Below are 18953 nucleotides of genomic sequence, written 5' to 3'. Positions count from 1 at the left end.
AAAACAGCCACACTCGTAAAGATGACCTGGATGCAACATTTTTTAACAATACTTTGTTTCTAAAGCCGACTTTTGAACATTTTCCAAGCCAAACAATGATTTTTTACGTCTACGTCTAAAAGTTGCAGTGGTTGAGATCAAAGAGACAACTTATCAGGATGTAAGCCACTTGAAACATTTTAAAAAGTACAAAACAGCCAAACTCATAAGGATGACCTGAATGCAATTTTTTTGAACAACACTGTTTGTAAAGACGAATTTTGCACATTTTCTGATCCAAACAATGATTTTTGACGTTTAAGTCTAAAAGCAGTGATGGTTGATATCGAAGAGACCACTTATCAGGATGTAAACCACTAAAAACCTTTTAAAAACTACAAAACAGCCACACTCGTAAAGATGACCTGGATGCAATTTTTTTAACAATATTTTGTTTCTAAAGCCGACTTTTGCACGTTTTCAAATCCACAAAATGATTTTTGACGTCTAAGTCTAAAAGTTGAGATGGTTGAGATCAAAGAGACCACTTATCAGGATGTAAACAGCTTAAAACATTTCAAAACTACAAAACATCCAAACTCGTCCAAACTTTTTTTAACAATACTTTGTTTCTAAAACCGACTTTTGCACGTTTTCCAATCCAAACAATGATTTTTGACATCTTGGTCTAAAAGTTGAGGTTGAGATCAAAGAGACAACTTAAACCACTCAAAACATTTTAAAAAGTAGAAAACAGTCAAACTCGTAAAAATGACCTGAATTCAATTTCAACACAACTTTGACTTTTGCACGTGTTCCGTTTCCAAATAAGGATCTTTGACGACAGAGTGAAAATCTGGCTTTGAAGTTTCGCTAATTCTCCCAGTGCTATCATAAAATCCACAGAACACGAAAAAACTCTGACAGAAAGTTCTTGTCTTCAATTCTAAAAACCCCTTTGGCATGAGAGACGATCAACAAAACAGCCTTTTGTAGGGGCCACGACCCTCACTTTAAAAACTACTCCACAACAGAACAGTGACAGTAAATAAGTGACGTACTTATCAAAATAACCCAAAGCTGAGCACAAAAACAAAAATAAAAATTCCGGTCCCCATAGTCCAAACCATGGATTAAAAGTCCCATATTCCAAACTGAGTTCACTCCGGCATCCTTTCTCGGTCCGAATGATCCCAAAGTTTCACTTCACTGTCACGCTCTTTGTTGTGTTGCTAGTTTCTTCTTCTCCCGGCTCCTGTTGCAGGCTAACAAAAGGCTTTTTCCACCGCGGTCCTTGAACTTGTCTAATTCCCCGTGGCTTTAAAGTCCCAGTGTGTGTGCGTGTGTGAGAGTGTGTGTTGCAGCTCCACGACACACACCCCAGCCAACCGGCCGACATGCACACCGCTAACTACTCTATGGCTCCGGGACAGGCGCTGGCTGATTGACGCGATCCACCCCGCCTGGTGGTGGGCACTACAGACAAAGCATTGGACGCCGCCCCATCCTCGCCACACCTCGTCTGCTATAATCACTGCACACACGTGGTGGGGGGGAGCGTAAGGAATAACACTCAATCCGTGCGCTGCCTCTGGACGTGTTCAGGCAGACTTGGTGAGGCGGGGGATGGATGTGTTGCTTGAGCGCCTCCGGCCAGTAGAAGAGTAGCAAAGTAGGAGAAGGAGGAGGAGAGGGAGGGATTAGGTAAAGATTATTGATGAATTAGCCTGGCTCTCCTTCCTTTCTCCTCCCCGTTTGAGCCCCCGTGAGAAATCCATGAGAATGGAGGGCTGTCGCTCATGAAGGGGGGAGGAAAGAAGGAGGGTGGGCGGGGGATCGGTGGGCTAGGAATGCCCGTGATAAAAGAAGACGGGGGCGGGGGAGTGTGAAAGCGAGAGGCGACAAAAGAAGAAGAAAAAGTGGAAGCAACAACATCCCGCTCGTGCGAATGAAGAGAGGACATGCAGGATAATGATGCGAGAGGCTACTGGAGCGGGGGTCGGGAACCTTTTTGGCTGAGAGAGCCAAAAAGCCAAATATTTTAAAATGTATTTCCGTAAAAGCCATATAATGTTTTTTTTTCAACACAGCTAATCGCGTGCATTTTTAAGTAAGACCAACATTTGTAGAGTATAATAGGTCTCTTATTCTTTGTAATAACTTTGTTATTCTGAAGCTAACTGTGGAGGGGGCGTGGCCTGCAGCGAAGCGGTGTGTGGCAGGACCGGCCTCGAAATCAGCGACAGGTGCGTGGATGGCCCACCTGCGCCTTGTTATCTAATCACCTGTCGCTCTGTTATAAGCAGCAGCCAGGAGGAGAGATGGGGTTGGAGCTGGAGCCAGAGCGAGAACGAAAGAGAAAAAGAAAATTAATGGAAAGCAACTGAGAGACTTATTGAAAAATGAAAAATATTGTAACCCTGAAATAAGCTCTCATGTCGGTGCTTGGTGGTCTGAAGAACCCCCAGGAGGGAAAGCCCCACACTAACCACTAATAAATAAATAACTTCTTACCATTAACGCAACTTCTTGAGCATAAAAAAGCATGAGAATGTTTTATATTTTGAACATTATTTTTAACACTATGATTACAAGTGGAATTATTACAAGTGGAATCATCGTGTTAAGCAATGTCAGCTCAGATTTATCCGAGAGCCAGATGCAGTCATCAAAAGAGCCACATCTGGCTCGCGAGTCATAGGTTCCCTACCCCTGTACTGGAGTGTTTATCCACTGTCTGTAAGAGAACTGATCAAGACGGTCTTGTCTTGATCAGTTTCGACGACAACACAGAAATAGTGATGGGATCAGCAGTTCTTTTGACTGTACTGAATCACTAGAATCAGTTCCTTAAATTGATTCGTTCAAAAAATTTGTTCACCGAATCACTTCTGCAGCAGCAGTTCTGTGTGCAGGTCGGCGACGATATATATATATATATATATATATATATATATGTATATATATATATATATATATATATGTTCAAAAAATTCATTCACCAAATCACTTCTGCAGCAGCAGTTCTGTGTGCGGGTCGGCGAATCATGAGTCAGTCAGTAACAGCTTCCCCAGCGGCAGATCTCGGTGTGTGTCAGTTGGCGAACGACACAAGCCCTCAGCACCCAATGAACGACGCACACAATGACTGAACGAGATCTTCAATGTGACGTCATCCTCCGCGACACAGTCAGTTCTCTGTGTCAGTAGGTTCGCAAGTCCTGATTCCGAATGAGTGAGAAAGTGCAGCGCGAACGTGATTGACGTACGTCCTCAGCGACAACCAGTCAGTTCTTGTAGGTTCGTGAAGCGAGCCTGAATCATTCAGCTACAGTTCTGTGGGCCAGAGGGCGACAGACGTGAATCGCTCTCAGCAAGAACAAATATTAAATTAAGAAACGCTTAACAAAGGCCAAAATGAAAACTAAATGTTCTGTAGCAAAGAAAATGTAAAATTGAATATGCAAACAAAAAGAAAACACAATAAATAAATAAATGGCTTGTACTTGTAAAGCGCTTTTCTACCTTCAAGGTACTCAAAGCGCTTTGACACTATTTCCACATTTACCCATTCACACACACATTCACACACTGATGGAGGGAGCTGCCATGCAAGGCGCTAACCAGCACCCATCAGGAGCAAGGGTGAAGTGTCTTGCTCAGGACACAATGGAGGTGACGAGGTTGGTACTAGGTGGGGATTGAACCAGGGACCCTCGGGTTGCGCACGGCCATTCTCCGAGCACACCACGCTGTCCCCGAATAATAATACTGATGGGCGCTAACCAGCACCCATCAGGAGCAAGGGTGAAGTGTCTTGCTCAGGACACAACGGACGTGACGACGTTGGTACTAGGTAGGGATTGAACCAAGGACCCTCGGGTTGCGCACGGCCACTAACCCACTGCACCACGCCGTCCCCGAATAATAATACTGATGAGCGCTAACCAGCACCCATCAGGAGCAAGGGTGAAGTATCTTGCTCAGGACACAACGGACGTGACGACGTTGGTACTAAGTGGGGATTGAACCAAGGACCCTCGGGTTGCGCACGGCCATTCTCCGAGCACACCACGCCGTCCCCGAATAATAATACTGATGGGCGCTAACCAGCACCCATCAGGAGCAAGGGTGAAGTGTCTTGCTCAGGACACAACGGACGTGACGACGTTGGTACTAGGTGGGGATTGAACCAGGGACCCTCGGGTTGCGCACGCCCACTCTCCACTGCACCACACCGTCCCCGAATAATAATACCTTCAAAATAAAAATAAAAAACATATTAAGAGCCAGAAATGCCAACTTAAAAACAAAATGTTCTGTAGCAAAGAAAATGTAAAATTAAATATGCAAACAAAAAGAAAATAAATACCTTCAAAATAAAACAAAAAAAATTAAGAGCCATAAATGCCAACATAAAAACTAAATGTTCTGTAGCCTACGTTTGAAAATATCAACTTAAATGTGCAAACAAAAAGAAAATAAATGGACTACCTTAAATAAAACAAAACAAATATTAAACCAAGTGCCAGAAGTGCCAACATAAAAATTAACATTTCTGTAAATATAAAAATGGAAATATCAACTTAAATATGCAATAAAAATGTTATGGGTTGAGATCATGGCGAGTGTGTGTGTTTGTTTTCATGCGGCTTGAGTCAACATTAGCCGTTAGCTTGGAGAATGAATGGAGAACGGATGCCAATGGCATGAAACATATCCCCGCCACGGGAGGAGAATCACTTGCGGCATTGGGGCAAGCAGAGCAGAGAGCGAGAGCGTTGTCATTCACTGAATGATTCATGTCGTTAATCCGCGGTGAACGAATCCTTCGCTCGGTCCCTCCCCTCCGCCCCCATGATGAGTAGCCGGCTGCGTCGTTCGCCGACGTCGAGGGTTCAGTGAGTCACAGAATGCGCCAGTTCCACTCATACCGGCATGGTCGCGGCCGAGCTCAAATGAACTGAGAAAGGAACGAATCAGTTCATGAAGTGATTCGGTTCAGTACGTTCACTCAAAAGATTTGTTCGTTCGAACGACACAACACTACACAGAAAGGGGAAAAAAACTATCATTTTTGCCCACTTACCGTATTTTTCGGACTATAAGGCGCACTTAACATCCTTTCATTTCCTCAGAAATCAACTGTGCGCGTAAGAACCCGACGCGCCTAATGCACGGAATAATGTTGGTTGTGCTTACCGGCCTCAAAGCTATGTTTATTTGGGACAGGGTGAAATGATCAACACGGTGGAACAGTGCTTCACAATATGAAGGTCCTGAGCAGTCCTGGGTTCAATCCCGGGCTCGGGATTTTTCTGTGACTGCATCGTGGGTTCCCTCCGGGTACTCCGGCTTCCTCCCACTTCCAAAGACATGCACCTGGGGATAGGTTGATTGGCAACACTAAATTGGCCCTAGTGTGTGAATGTGAGTGTGAATGTTGTCTATCTGTGTTGGCCTTGTGATGAGGTGCCGACCTATCCAGGGTGTAGACCGCCTTCCGCGCGAATGCAGCTGAGATAGGCTCCAGCACCCCCCCGCTACCCCAAAAAGGGACAAGCGGTAGTAAATGGATGGATGGATGGATGGTGAAATGATAAGTGTAACCAGTAGACATACAAAGTACTTGCCAACCTTGAGACCTCCAAATTCGAGAGATGGGGTGGGAGGAGGGGTGGCTAAGAAATATATACTGTATGTATATGTATATATACATACATATACAGTGGGGCAAAAAAGTATTTAGTCAGCCACCGATTGTGCAAGTTCTCCCACTTAAAATAATGACAGAGGTCTGTAATTTTCATCATAGGTACACTTCAACTGTGAGAGACAGAATGTGAAAAAAAAAAATCCAGGAATTCACATTGTAGGAATTTTAAAGAATGTATTTGTAAATTATGGTGGAAAATAAGTATTTGGTCAACCATTCAAAGCTCTCACTGATGGAAGGAGGTTTTGGCTCAAAATTTCACGATACATGGCCCCATTCATTCTTTCCTTATCAAGGATCAATCGTCCTGTCCCCTTATCAGAAAAACAGCCCAAAAGCATGATGTTTCCACCCCCATACTTCACAGTAGGAATGGTGTTCTTGAGATGCAACTCAGTATTCTTCTTCCTCCAAACACGACGAGTTGAGTTTATACCAAAATGGATACATGGATGATACAGCAGAGGATTGGGAGAATGTCATGTGGTCAGATGAAACCAAAATACAACTTTTTGTTATAAACTCAACTCGTCGTGTTTGGAGGAAGAAGAATACTGAGGTTTTTTTCATAAAAATAAAACAAAACATTAAAAAAAATGCCCCCTGATTAGACTCGCTCATCAGCACTGCGCCTTATAAATGGTCCGGAAAAACAGTACACGCTAACGAATGTGTTCAAGTCAAAATGGAAGAAAATATGTGAGCTTTGCTCATTAGGAAAAACTTTTAACAAGATCTTTTTGGGGGCGGCCAAACCCTAGCAGAAAGCGGCGTATCATGCACTGCCTAGAATAATCCAGGTTTTGATGACAATCCACACGACTCTGGCAGCTGCATGCAAGTCCAAATGGAAAAAAGATAAGACACTTTCACTCCTCTGGGAAGATGTTCGAATAGATTTTTGGCCCAAATCATATTACCAGGCAGCAACTGCCGTGTCTTTAATAAGGATTTAAATGATCAATATCACTATACGAAGGTCCTGAGTGGTCCTGAGTAGTCCTGAGTTCAATCCCGGGCTCGGGATCTTTCTGTGTGGAGTATGCATGTTCTCCCCGTGACTGCGTGGGTTCCCTTCAGCTTCCTCTCACTTCCAAAAACATGCACCTGGGGATAGGTTGATTGGGAACACTAAATTGGCCCTAGTGTGTGATTGTGAGTGTGAATGTTGTCTGTCTATCTGTGTTGGCCCTGTGATGAAATGGCGATTTATCCAGGGTGCACCCCGCCTTCCGCCCGAATACAGCTGAGATAGGCTCCAGCACCCCCGGCGACCCCAAAAGGGACAAGCTTTAGAACATGGATGGAATATTATTATAAACCAATTTTAAACCAAGAGTCGGCTCTCTTGGTTGCTTTGTTGGGTCTGCTCCTGTCTCTGGCCACGCTCCTCCCGCCCCATCAGACGACGACGTGGAACACCGCGGGGGCCCCCAGAGTGTACAGTATATGTTTTTGTTGTTGTTTTATTTCTGTGACTGTGCGTAGAAGTTGCTGATTGCATCAGATCTGCTCTTTTAATATCTATAATGTCATTTGTGTTCTTTGATGTTTCCCTCTTTCACACATGTTTATGTTGCTATGGATAGGAGGACCCCCCCTGGCCTCAGTCTGGACCTTTTTTCCAGGAGCCCAGGCTTAGACTGATTCCCCCCACTCACACACTAGTGTTTACCCGTTTCTCACCTTTTTTGTAAGGGATGCCGGAAGTTGGCAGACCCGTCAGCGATCCTGTTGTGTCTCCATGTAATGTCTGATCTTGAATGGGATTGTGCTGAAAATCCTAATTTCCCCTCGAGGATTATTAGAATAGAATTGAATAGAATAGAAAGTACTTTATTGATCCCTGGTGGAAATTCAGCCCCATAGTTAGTTTATTAAAGCATTTCTGATAAAGATGTAACATTATTTCGGGTTCACAATCTTCGCAATACCGCTGTGACATGTGACTGTATCAAACGAAAACATGGCGAGTGTAATTTTTTTCTCTGGCACTTTAGTATTGGCCATGTCTGAAAACAATCAACAACTCTAAGAAACCCCAGGAAGTGAAGTGGGTTCGTACTCGTATTTTTTGGACAGTTCCTGAAAATGAAACAAAACCCTGGCGAAAAGATAACTAATTTGGCGGAGGTAAGAAAGTCTGCATTCTGCAAAGCAATACATGCCACTTTCTGTCACAAGCGTTTGTTTCCAAGACGACGCAGAGCCAGCCGTTCACGTCGCTCCAAAAAGCTGTTCATCGCGGGGAAAATGTGAGTAAACTGAAAAACGACTTGATAAATCCCCAATCCATCCATCCTTTTCTTCCCGCTGGAGCCTGTCCAGCTGTACTCCGGTGGAAGGCGGCACCTCATAAACTGTCATCCAGGAAATATATTGGAAGCCAAACATCCCTTTGTGTGGTATTTACATTGTTAAAAATTCAACTGTCAGTCAACTTTTCTGAGAAACTGCATTTTCCAGACTGATATAAAAATGTCCACTTTAGAGGACACTGTGTCTCAAAGTGAACGTTGAAAGGCACTAATGTGAACATGTTTTTTTTTTTTTTTTTTTATGTATTTTTTTGAAACAGGGGATGTTCCTGCACTATTATTTGCACTTATAAACACATGTTTGTAGTAATAAATATAATTGGAACACTTCAACTACAGGAACTGTGATTTTCCTAAACATTCTTGCCACTTCATTTTACACACTATAACATTTTTACCAAGTCTTTCTATTTTGTAAAATAATATCATACTGTGGCCTTAATACCGTTATGATACTGCACCGTGAGATTTTTAAAGCAATAACAACCCTCTGCATTTTAATTATCACTAAGAAACACAAATATTCACTTTGCAACTGGCTGATTCAGATATTTACATGTCTGCAAAACTACAGCATGTGATGACAAACCACATTTGCTGTCTTAATAGCTCTAAAAAAAGACAGTTATTCATTCACATTGCATCTTTCTACGACACCCAAATCCAGTGAAGTTGGCAAATTGTGCAAATCGTAAATAAAAACAGAATACATTGATTGGCCAATCCTTTTTCAACATATATTCAATTGAGTGGACTGCAAAGCCAAGATACTTAACGTTCAAACTGGAAAACGTTGTTATTTTTTGCAAATACTAGCTAATTTGGAATTTGATGCAAAAAAGCTGGCGCATGTGGCAAAAAAGACTGAGAAAGTTGAGGAATGCTCATCAAACACTTATTTGGAACACCCACAGGCGAACAGGTTGATTGGGAACAAATGGGTGCCATGATTGGGTATAAAATAAGCTTCCATGAAATTCTCACTAACATCTGTGTGTAAAGGATATCACTACATGGGCTCAGGGACATGTCGGAAAACCACTGTCAGTAGCTAGAGTTCGTCGCTACATCTGTAAGTGCAAGTTAAAACTTTACTATGCAAAGCCAAAATCATTGGTGGTTTCATCCGCTGCTTTAATGTCCTTTGTTTTCTTTGATGTTTGATGTTTCCCTCTAACACACATGTGAGAGGGATGTGTACTATGGCTATGAGTTGTTGTTGTTTTTTTCTCTTGGCCTCAGTCTGAACCCTGTCTGCAGGGCCCAGGCTTAGACCGATTTTTTTTGTATTTTATTTAATTTGATTTTTATCTTCTATTTCCCCTTGTTTACCTGTATCTAATCTTTATGTAAGGGGCGCTGGAAGGCGGCAGACCCATTTTTTATAACATTATAATCCACATTATTTATCTCATTCACATTAATTATAACATTATTATTCACATTATTTATAAAATTATTGTTCACATTATTCATCTCATTATTCACATTATTTATACAATTATTATTCACATTATTTATCTTATTTTTCACATTATTTATAACACTATTCACATTATTTATCTCATTGCTCACATTATTTATAACACTATTCACGTTATTTATCTTGTTATTCACATTATTTATAACACTAATCACATTATTTATCTCATTATTCACAATAATTATAACATTATTATTCACTTTATTCATCACATTAGTCACATTATTTACAACATTATTATTTGCATTATTTATCTCATTATTCACATTATTCATAACATTATTATTAACATAATTTATCGTTATTCCCATTTTTATAACATTATAATCCACATTATTTATCTCATTCACATTAATTATAACATTATTATTCACATTATTTATCTCATTATTCACATTATTTATACAATTATTATTCACAGTATTTATCTCATTATTCATAAAATTATTATTCACATTATTCATCTCATTATTCACATTATTTCTAAAATTATTATTCACATTATTCATCTCATTTTTCACATTATCTATAACCTATTCACATTATTTATCTCATTTTTCACATTATTTATAACACCATTCACATTATCTATCTCATTATTCACATTATTTATAACACTATTCACATGATTTATCTCATTATTCACATTATTTATAACATTATTATTCCATTTATTCATCACATTAGTCACATTATTTATAAAATTATTATTTGCATTATTTATCTCATTATTCACATTATTTATAACATTATTATTAACATAATTTATCATTATTCATTTTTTTATAACATTATAATCCACATCATTCATCTCATTCACATTAATTATAACATTATTATTCACATTATCACATTATTCACATTCTGCGATGAGGTGGCGACTTGTCCAGGGTGTATATTTAGAACATTATTTACATTATTTATCACATTATTCACATTCTGCGATGAGGTGGCGACTTGTCCAGGGTGTACCGCGCCTTCAGCCCGATGGTAGCTGAGATAGGCTCCAGCCCCCCCGCAACCCCAGAGTCCACCTTTTTCTTGTCTTTGATTGATTGATTGATTGATTGAGACTTTTATTAGTAGATTACACAGTACAGTACATTTTCTGTACAATTGACCACTAAATGGTAACACCCAAATAAATTGTTTAACCTGTTTAAGTCAAGGTCCACGTAATCGTATTAGAAATTTCCACAAAATTTGGGCCTTTCTTTCTGACCCAAACCACAGCAGCAAGCGGCATATCATGCATGTCCAGAATTCTTTAGCTATTTCTGGTTTGCGTCAAAAGTGTAATCATCGGGAAAAGAGACAACTATTCACTCTGTAACTTGTAGGCTAACTTCCTGCATTCAAGTCAAAATGGTACAAAACACAACTTCCACTCTATTGGAAATACTTTGAAGTTCATTATTAATTGTTCTAGTGCATCCCGAGGCAGCAAGCAGCATATCATGCACTGTCACGATCAAAAGAGTTGTAGGATGGCAATCCACACGTTCTATAAGATTCCGAAGCTAATGTTTGCCCCAAATCTCTGTTTTTGGTCACCACCAGGGATTTCAGCGGGCCATAAAAGCAAGCAAAACAACAAAGAATCTTATTATCAGCATTCATTACCGATTCTGTTGTTGCCAGAATGCCTCGGCTTAATCCGCGCTAATTTAGACTAATATTCACTTTGCAACGAGCAGATGCTGCATTTACCTCAAAAACAAGGAAATTCAGTCTTCTGGGAAGGTTATCAACAAGATGTCTGGACTTTCTGGTTGCCCCAATTCACAAAAGCAAGCAGTTAACCATGGACTTGTCTGGAATAAAATAAGGAATGTTACTATGGCATGTTGAGCTCTCAATAATCTACCTTATTCTTCTTCGATTTTGCACATTTTCAGACAAAATCAATCCCGGGTTATGAAAAATAAGCCTATTTCTGCTGAACTTCTGAGCGAGAATAGAAACAGCCCCATCACTCCGAGGCGTTGCGATTGATGATTCTGAATGTGGTCACGTTCCACAGTAATAAGTTGGCCAACCGCGGTTTAATTAACCTTTAAATAAACCACATTCAATCAAACTGAATGACTGTAAATCCAACATACCCTGGTGGGATACAATAAATCCAGCGACATGCAATCAGAAAACCGCATGCGGCAGCCGTTGCAGTCGCGGAGCACTTTAAGAATATTTCTTAGCCAAAATCACAAGGCTTTCCAGCCGCTCGTCACCCCGTGAGTACAGTAAACAAACACTGAAGCTGACACTTTGATCCTTACATGAAAAGTCTCCCAAAAATATACGAATGGCAACTGAAAATTGGCATATTGCATACCATAAAAACAAATCCTTGCCCCCTGAGCGTCCCATATCGAGGCCTCGGGGATTCATCCGAGAATATGATTAAGGCAGATATGAGCGTGCCCCTTCCTTGCCTCCTATGACAACATCGGCTCTTAGGTGGGTAAGCGAAGACACAGATGGGCTTCTAGTGTGAAACCCTACACTCCTTCCTCTTCCACTTGATGTCCTATTAGACCTCAGGCCAGGAGGAATTGAATTCCCTTCCTGTTGCGCTCCCATTATGGGAACATCTGTTCGGCGTGTTGGTAAGAGGTTTGGGCCATGAGTGAACTAGCAACGGCCTTCAGGTCATCGCATTAAGTTGGCTCTTAGCCATGAATAAGTGGATAGTTGTTCTCCAGGCCGGACGTATCTCTCGCTAAAAAGGTTGGGACTTTAAAGATGATTTATTAGATTGTCTTCGCTTCTGTTGAACTGATCTTGTCTCAGTAGACGGACGTTGTTTTTGGTAGGTAGGTTGCAACTGCTTTGATTCTGTTGAGCTGATCTTGTCTTAGTAGACGGAGTTTGTTTTTGATAGGTGGGTTTCAACTGATTTGGAGAACAACCTGATGTCAACAATTGGAACAGCGGCACAATTTCTCACTCCGTCGAGACTAAAACCCCACTTCTGACACCACTTTGAATATAGTTGAGCAACATTCAGACTGACCAACCACAACACCGGCAAGGCAGAAACACTGCGTACACAACTACCAGTCTGGAAACCTGATTCATAAGGGCATCGGGGTCAATCGCACAGGGCATTACCTGACGACAAGACCACTACATTGGCCTAAAGGCCATATTTTCAACTTCTGACTGCAATTACAACGCAGCTTGCATCTTGAGGACAAAACTGTACACATTCTCTCTTGTCATCACCCTATTTTCTTGCTTATCATACGAGTAAACGATGTAGCATAGTACTGGGCAAACCAGGGATGGCCCCAAACATCTGACACCACTTGTGACTGAATCATACATAGGTCACAGTACCCTCAATCCAAATGAAGGTCTATAGGGTTAAAAACTAATCAAATCACCAACTCGTCTTCAGGGTCAATTGCACGGGTCACCTTTCATCAAGAATCTCGCTTTTGACACCACTTTGTCACATGCATCCATCCCAGATTCAAACATAGGCCTGAACACTGATATAGGAAAAGTCTCAGTCTTTGTTCTGCTGGACCTAAACACTGCCTTTGAGACAGTTGACCATACTATCTTTATACAGAGGTTAAAAACTGGGTGGGCATATCTAGATCTGTTCTTAACTGGTTCAAGTCCTATATTGGATCACAGGATATACTTTGTGGAAATTGGTAACAGTGTCTCTGACCAAATGGCTATTTCCTGCTGGGGTTCCTCAGGGCTGGACTTTGGGACCCCTATTGTTCAATTTGTACATACTGCCACTAGGCCATGTAATAGGCAGCTTCAATGTTTCCGACCACAACTATGCAGCTGACACTCAGATCTGCTTGTCACTGACAGCAGGTGAATGTCAGCCTGTTGATTCTCTTTGTGGCTGCATGGAACAGATCAGTGTGTTGATACAAACCAATTTTCTTCAGCTAAACTCAGACAAAACGGAGATCATTGTCTTTGGCCCACAGAAACAAAGATAAACTATTATTAGTCACATTCTTAGAAATCTAGAGGTAATAATGAACTCAGACTTGAACTTTAACAGCTACATTAGACCTGAACTTTAACAGCTACATTATGTCATTAACTTGAGCAACTTTTCACCAACTGAAAACATTGACAAAATAAATGGGTTGTACTTGTATAGCGCTTTTCTACCTTCAAGGTACTCAAAGCGCTTTGACACTACTTCCACATTTACCCATTCACACACACATTCACACACTGATGGCGGGAACTGCCATGCAAGGCGCTAACCAGCACCCATCAGGAGCAAGGGTGAAGTGTCTTGCTCAGGACACAACGGACGGGACGAGGTTGGTACTAGGTGGGGATTGAACCAGGGACCCTCGGGTTGCGCACGGCCACTCTCCCACTGCGCCACGCCGTCATCAGTGGAACAATGTAAAAAATCAGACTTAGAAAGACTAATCCATGTCTTTGATTCCAGCAGGTTAGACTATAGTAATGCCCTTCTCACTGGGCTCTCAAAAATAGCTGTAAAGCAGCTGCAGTACATTCAGAATGTTGCTGCTCGAGTCCTGACTAGAAACAGAAAATAAGATGCTGATAGCTGGAAGCAACATTCCGTTCTCATTTGCCGATGTCTACAACAAATCCGTGAAGGATATGTTCCCGGATTCGGAGATTGCTCGCCAGTCCGCAAATGGCAGAACAAAGGTTACTCAAATAGTGAAAGGTAAGTGTTGATGTTTTTTTTTTTAGTAACCAGCAAGCACAGTACAGTTAGTAGAACAACTGTGTTTTTATTACTGTGTACTTGATATGTGCCGTCGGAAATTCAACTATTTCTTTTATCTATATATATAATAAACTATGTCTTGATTGAATTATCCAGAGAATATTGCTCGATACCGCGGTAGAGCGCAATATGTATGTGTGGGAAAAATCACAACACTACTTCATCTCTACAAAACTGTTTCATGAGGGGTTCCCTCAATCATCAGGAGATTTTTTTTAATTTTTTAATTTTTATCTCCTGATGATTGAGGGAACCCCTCATGAAACAGTCCACCCCACCACCGACCACACCCCCTACACCCCCACCTCCCGAAATCGGAGGTCTCAAGGTTGGCAAGTATGCTTCTGACACAATTTGTCATAGCAGAGTACCCTGAACTTCAAGCATAACACCGCTCATCAAATGGATTCTCCTCAAAGCTTTAAGGATAAATATCCCACTTGTGAAAACCATTGCTAGTTTTCACCATAGTCAATCAAGGAATTGTAGGGGAATGAAGACCGCTATTAATGTAATCTGTCATCCGCTACTAAAACATCTTCACAATATGTTTTATGCAAAAGTGTTAACCTTCGCCTACAGCAGACTGATTCCTCCAGCCCTTGTCTTTGAGTCCCAATAGATGTTGCCTAGCAAAAAAAGTCAAGGGGATGGGAGTGCGTGGGGGGCAATCATGAAGAGGATTTTATGAGAAGGGCAGACATTTGCTCTTGAGATAGGAAGAAGTGCATAAATGTCTATTCAAGTAAAAGGTCAGAGGCAGACCATGGAGAGGTTTTAGAAGCATTCTCTCCCAGCATTTCTCATGTTTCAGCGTCAAGTGTTTTCCTTATTGATTTCTTGTTTTCATCTCCGTCTCCATCGTTCTCATCCAGATGCATGACTAAAGCACACGTTTAAGGACGGCTGCTCAGGCGGCGGATTTGCATCAAATCATCAATTTCATCAAAGCCCGTTGGCAACCGAGTAACGCACTCATCCCAAAGGCTGTCTGTCATTTATGACAGAGCCGAGGTATGCGTACAGGTCTGGGGAATATTGATAGTGATCACGTCCGACGTGGCGGCGAAGCAGAGGCGGTGACACAACATGTGGGTGGCAGGAGCTGTCAGAAGCTCGGATATATTGTGATTGCATTGTGAAGAATTCCGTGGGTAGTCGTACCAAGGTGAACATAATGTTTTGCCGATGACCAAACACAGAAAAACAGAAACATTTTCCACAAAACAACTATTCATTTAATGGCTACACACACTAGGTGTGGTGAAATTTGTCCTCTGCATTTGACCCATCCCCTTGTTCACCCCCTGGGAAAGGGTGCCGCGCCCAGGAATCATTTATGGTGATTTAACCCCCAATTCCAACCCCTTGATGCTGAGTGCCAAGCAGGGAGGCAATGGGTCCCATTTTTTCATAGTCCTTGGTATGACTCGGCCAACTCCCAACGTACCGATCTCAGGACGGACACTCTAACCACTAGGACACTGAGTAGGCTTATCATCGGTACTTTACTTTACTTTATGTTGGATGTTAAGACTATGTTATTCAACCATGTTCAACCACTAGTTGCCCAAAACAGCAGCACCCACCCATTTTGATGAATCAAAGTGTTCACAAGTTTATCGCACAGTCTTGAAAATAAGTATTTAGTTATTTATTATGCATTTACCTTTTATTGCCTGATCTATAAGCTTTCTCTTCACCTTTTCTTCTGTCCAGCCTCCCATTTTTTGTTGTTGCAATTTTAAAATCAATATTTGACTTGTTTTATAATTTATTTATTGAATGCAATATAATAATATTCATGATAATATAAAAAAATGATAAAACATCATATTTGTACAGATTCCCTGGTCCTTGAAGATTTTACAAAAACAGATCATATCCGAATACTGAGCACATCTTCCTCACCCGAGAGCAGGGGTTGGCAACCCAAAATGTTTAAGGAGCCCAATTGGACCAAAAATACAAAAACAAATCCGTCTGGAGGAGAAAAAAACCTAAAAGCCATTTTACATACAGATAGTGTGTCATGAGATATAAATTGTATTATGAGTACTTAAAAGATATTTAATGTGAAGTGAAGTGTGAAGTGAATTATATTTATATAGCGCTTTCCTCTAGTGACTCAAAGCGCTTTACATAGTGAAACCCAACATTTAAACCAGTGTGGGTGGCACTGGGAGCAGGTGGGTATAAGTGTCTTGCCCAAGGACACAACGGCAGTGACTAGGATGGCGGAAGCGGGAATCGAACCTGCAACCCTCAAGTTGCTGGCACGGCCACTCTACCAACCGAGCTAACATACCTACAAAAGAGGCATGATGATGTAATATGTACATACAGCTAACCTGACTAGCATGTTAGCTAACTAGAATGTTAGCATCGATTAGTTTGCAGTTATGCAGTGACCAAATATGTCTGATTATCACTATACACAAGTCAATAACATCAACAAAACTCACCTTTGTGCATTCATGCACAACGTTAAAAGTTTGGTGGACAAAATGAGACCGAAAAAGAAGTGGCATAAACCACGCCTTAGAAAGTCGTAGAAAGTTATACATGTAAACAAACTACGGTGAGTTCAAGCACCGCCAAAATTAGGACAAAACGGCGCTCGCCAAATACTCAAATAAGTGAAGTATGTTTAATATAAACCAGGGGTCTCAGACATGCGGCCCGCGAGACGTTATTTTGCGGCCCCCACCTTAACATGAAAGTTTAATGTTAGTGTGGCCCGCAAGTTTGATATTAATGGCGCTTGACAGCATTGTGTGCTCCAGACAGAGACCATTTTTGTTATGTGGGTTCAAAATGGCTCTTTCAACGTTCCTAGTTGCCTACCCCTGCATTAGTGGAAAAGCGGCAAATGAGTGAAAGCGACAGAGACGTTGCCAGGGAGACGTGGGTTTCTTACGTGCCTGGCTGCAGTCACACCGCGACACCTGGTCCGTCAGTATTAACAGTCACCAATAACCTGGACCAATTCAAACTGTTATTTGTTTGTTTTTATTGTTTGATTTGCATTGCCTCACACGATGAACACGACATATATGATGCCGGATAACACTCCAGGAGCCGTCACTTTTTTGCGCTCGCCATCCCGGCTATTACCTGCCAACCGCCGTGTTGTTGTAGGGAGGAAAATCGGAGCAACACACATTGCGAAAAATAACATTATTCTCCGTGCGTCGGCTAAATACAAATATATTCCACAACCCCAAACATGTCTTTTTCAAAGCCTGCAGTAAAGAGAAAGGTTAGTGATGAGCAAAGACAATTCCAGGAAAAGTGGGAGATGCAATATTTCTTTGTTGAGCACAGGGGAATCCCGACATGTCTTATTTGCAGAGAAAACGTTGCGGTGCACAAGTGATACAATTTGAAACGTCATTGTACAACTAGACATGCTGAGGAGTATGCAAAAAAATTGTTTAAGAAATCTTTTCTCGCGGCCGAGCCTTACCCAGACTCTGCGTTCAATGGCCCCCAGGTCAATTGAGTTTGAGACCCCTGATATAAACAGTGTGCTTTATAACAATTAGGGAGATGTGTGTCATGTTTGTCCTCCTACAGAAACCATATTAAAACAATAAAAATATGTTGTTTTCCCCTCATCTTTTTCCATTTTTCATACATTTTTGCAAAAGCTCCAGAGAGCCACTGGGGCGGCGCTTAAAGGGGAACATTATCACAATTTCAAAAGGGTTAAAAACAATAAAAATCAGTTCCCAGTGTCTTGTTGTATTTTTTGATTTTTTTTTCAAAATTTTACCGGTCCCGGAATATCCCTAAATAAAGCTTTAAAGTGCCTTATTTTCGCTATCTTCGAAACCACTATCCATTTTCCTGTGACATCATACAGTGCTGCCAAGATAAACAAACCATGGGAATACCACAGCAAGATATAGCGACATTAGCTCGGATTCAGACTCAGATTTCAGCGGCTTAAGCGATTAAACAAATTACACATGTATTGAAACGGATGGTTGGAGTATGAAAGTATTGAAGAACAAACTGAAGCTATTGAGCGAATAGCTATTGACACTATTCATAGCCATAGCATGGCCGAATAACTGCGTTAGCATCGCCAGTAAAATGTGCGGACCAAACAATCAGGACTTTCGCATTTTGTGATAATGGAGGAACTTAAATCCGTTGATTGGTAAGTGTTTTTTTCGCATTAAATGTGGGTGGAAGGAAACGTAATATAGTTGCAAATGCATCTGCAGGTTATCCATACATCTCTGTGCCATGTCTGCTTTAGCACCGCCGGTAAATAGCATGTTAGCATCGATTAGCGTAGCATGTTAGCATCGATTAGCTGGCAGTCAACATCAACAAAACTCACCTTTGTGATTTCGTTAACTTTATCGTTGCAAATGCATCTGCAGGTTATCCATACATCTCTGTGCCATGTCTGCTTTAGCATCGCCGGTAAATAGCATGTTAGCGTCGATTAGCGTAGCATGTTAGCATCGATTAGCTGGCAGTCACGCCGCGACCAAATATGTCTGATTAGCACATAAGTCAACATCAACAAAACTCACCTTTGTGATTTTGTTGACTTTATTGTTGCAAATGCATCTGCAAGTTATCCATACATCTCTGTGCCATGTCTGTCGTCGCCGGTAAAATGTGGAGACACTCCCGCACATTCAATGGGGGTCTGGCGGCAGACACTTTCGCATCTTCGGG

General features: G+C 41.4%; 1 protein-coding gene across 2 annotated transcripts in view; it reads right to left on the bottom strand.

Annotated features, from left to right (window-relative positions):
- Window positions 1-18953, bottom strand: part of tmem132e (transmembrane protein 132E) — a 975100-nt gene that overhangs the window by 327395 nt on the left and 628752 nt on the right. Inside the window, exon 1 of one of the 2 annotated variants that reach the window (XM_061898876.1) lies at window positions 1041-1621. The exons of the other annotated variant lie outside the window; for it this stretch is intronic. Within the exon in view, the coding sequence (XP_061754860.1) occupies window positions 1041-1125 (85 nt within the window). The 5' untranslated portion in view covers window positions 1126-1621. Of the gene's footprint in view, window positions 1-1040; window positions 1622-18953 lie in introns of those variants that run through there. 2 annotated transcript variants of the gene reach the window in all.

Source organism: Nerophis ophidion, linkage group LG04 (assembly GCF_033978795.1).
Source record: "Nerophis ophidion isolate RoL-2023_Sa linkage group LG04, RoL_Noph_v1.0, whole genome shotgun sequence".
NCBI lineage: Eukaryota > Metazoa > Chordata > Actinopteri > Syngnathiformes > Syngnathidae > Nerophis > Nerophis ophidion.
Note: the sequence above shows the minus strand (reverse complement) of the source record. Positions and strands in the feature narration are given on the sequence as shown.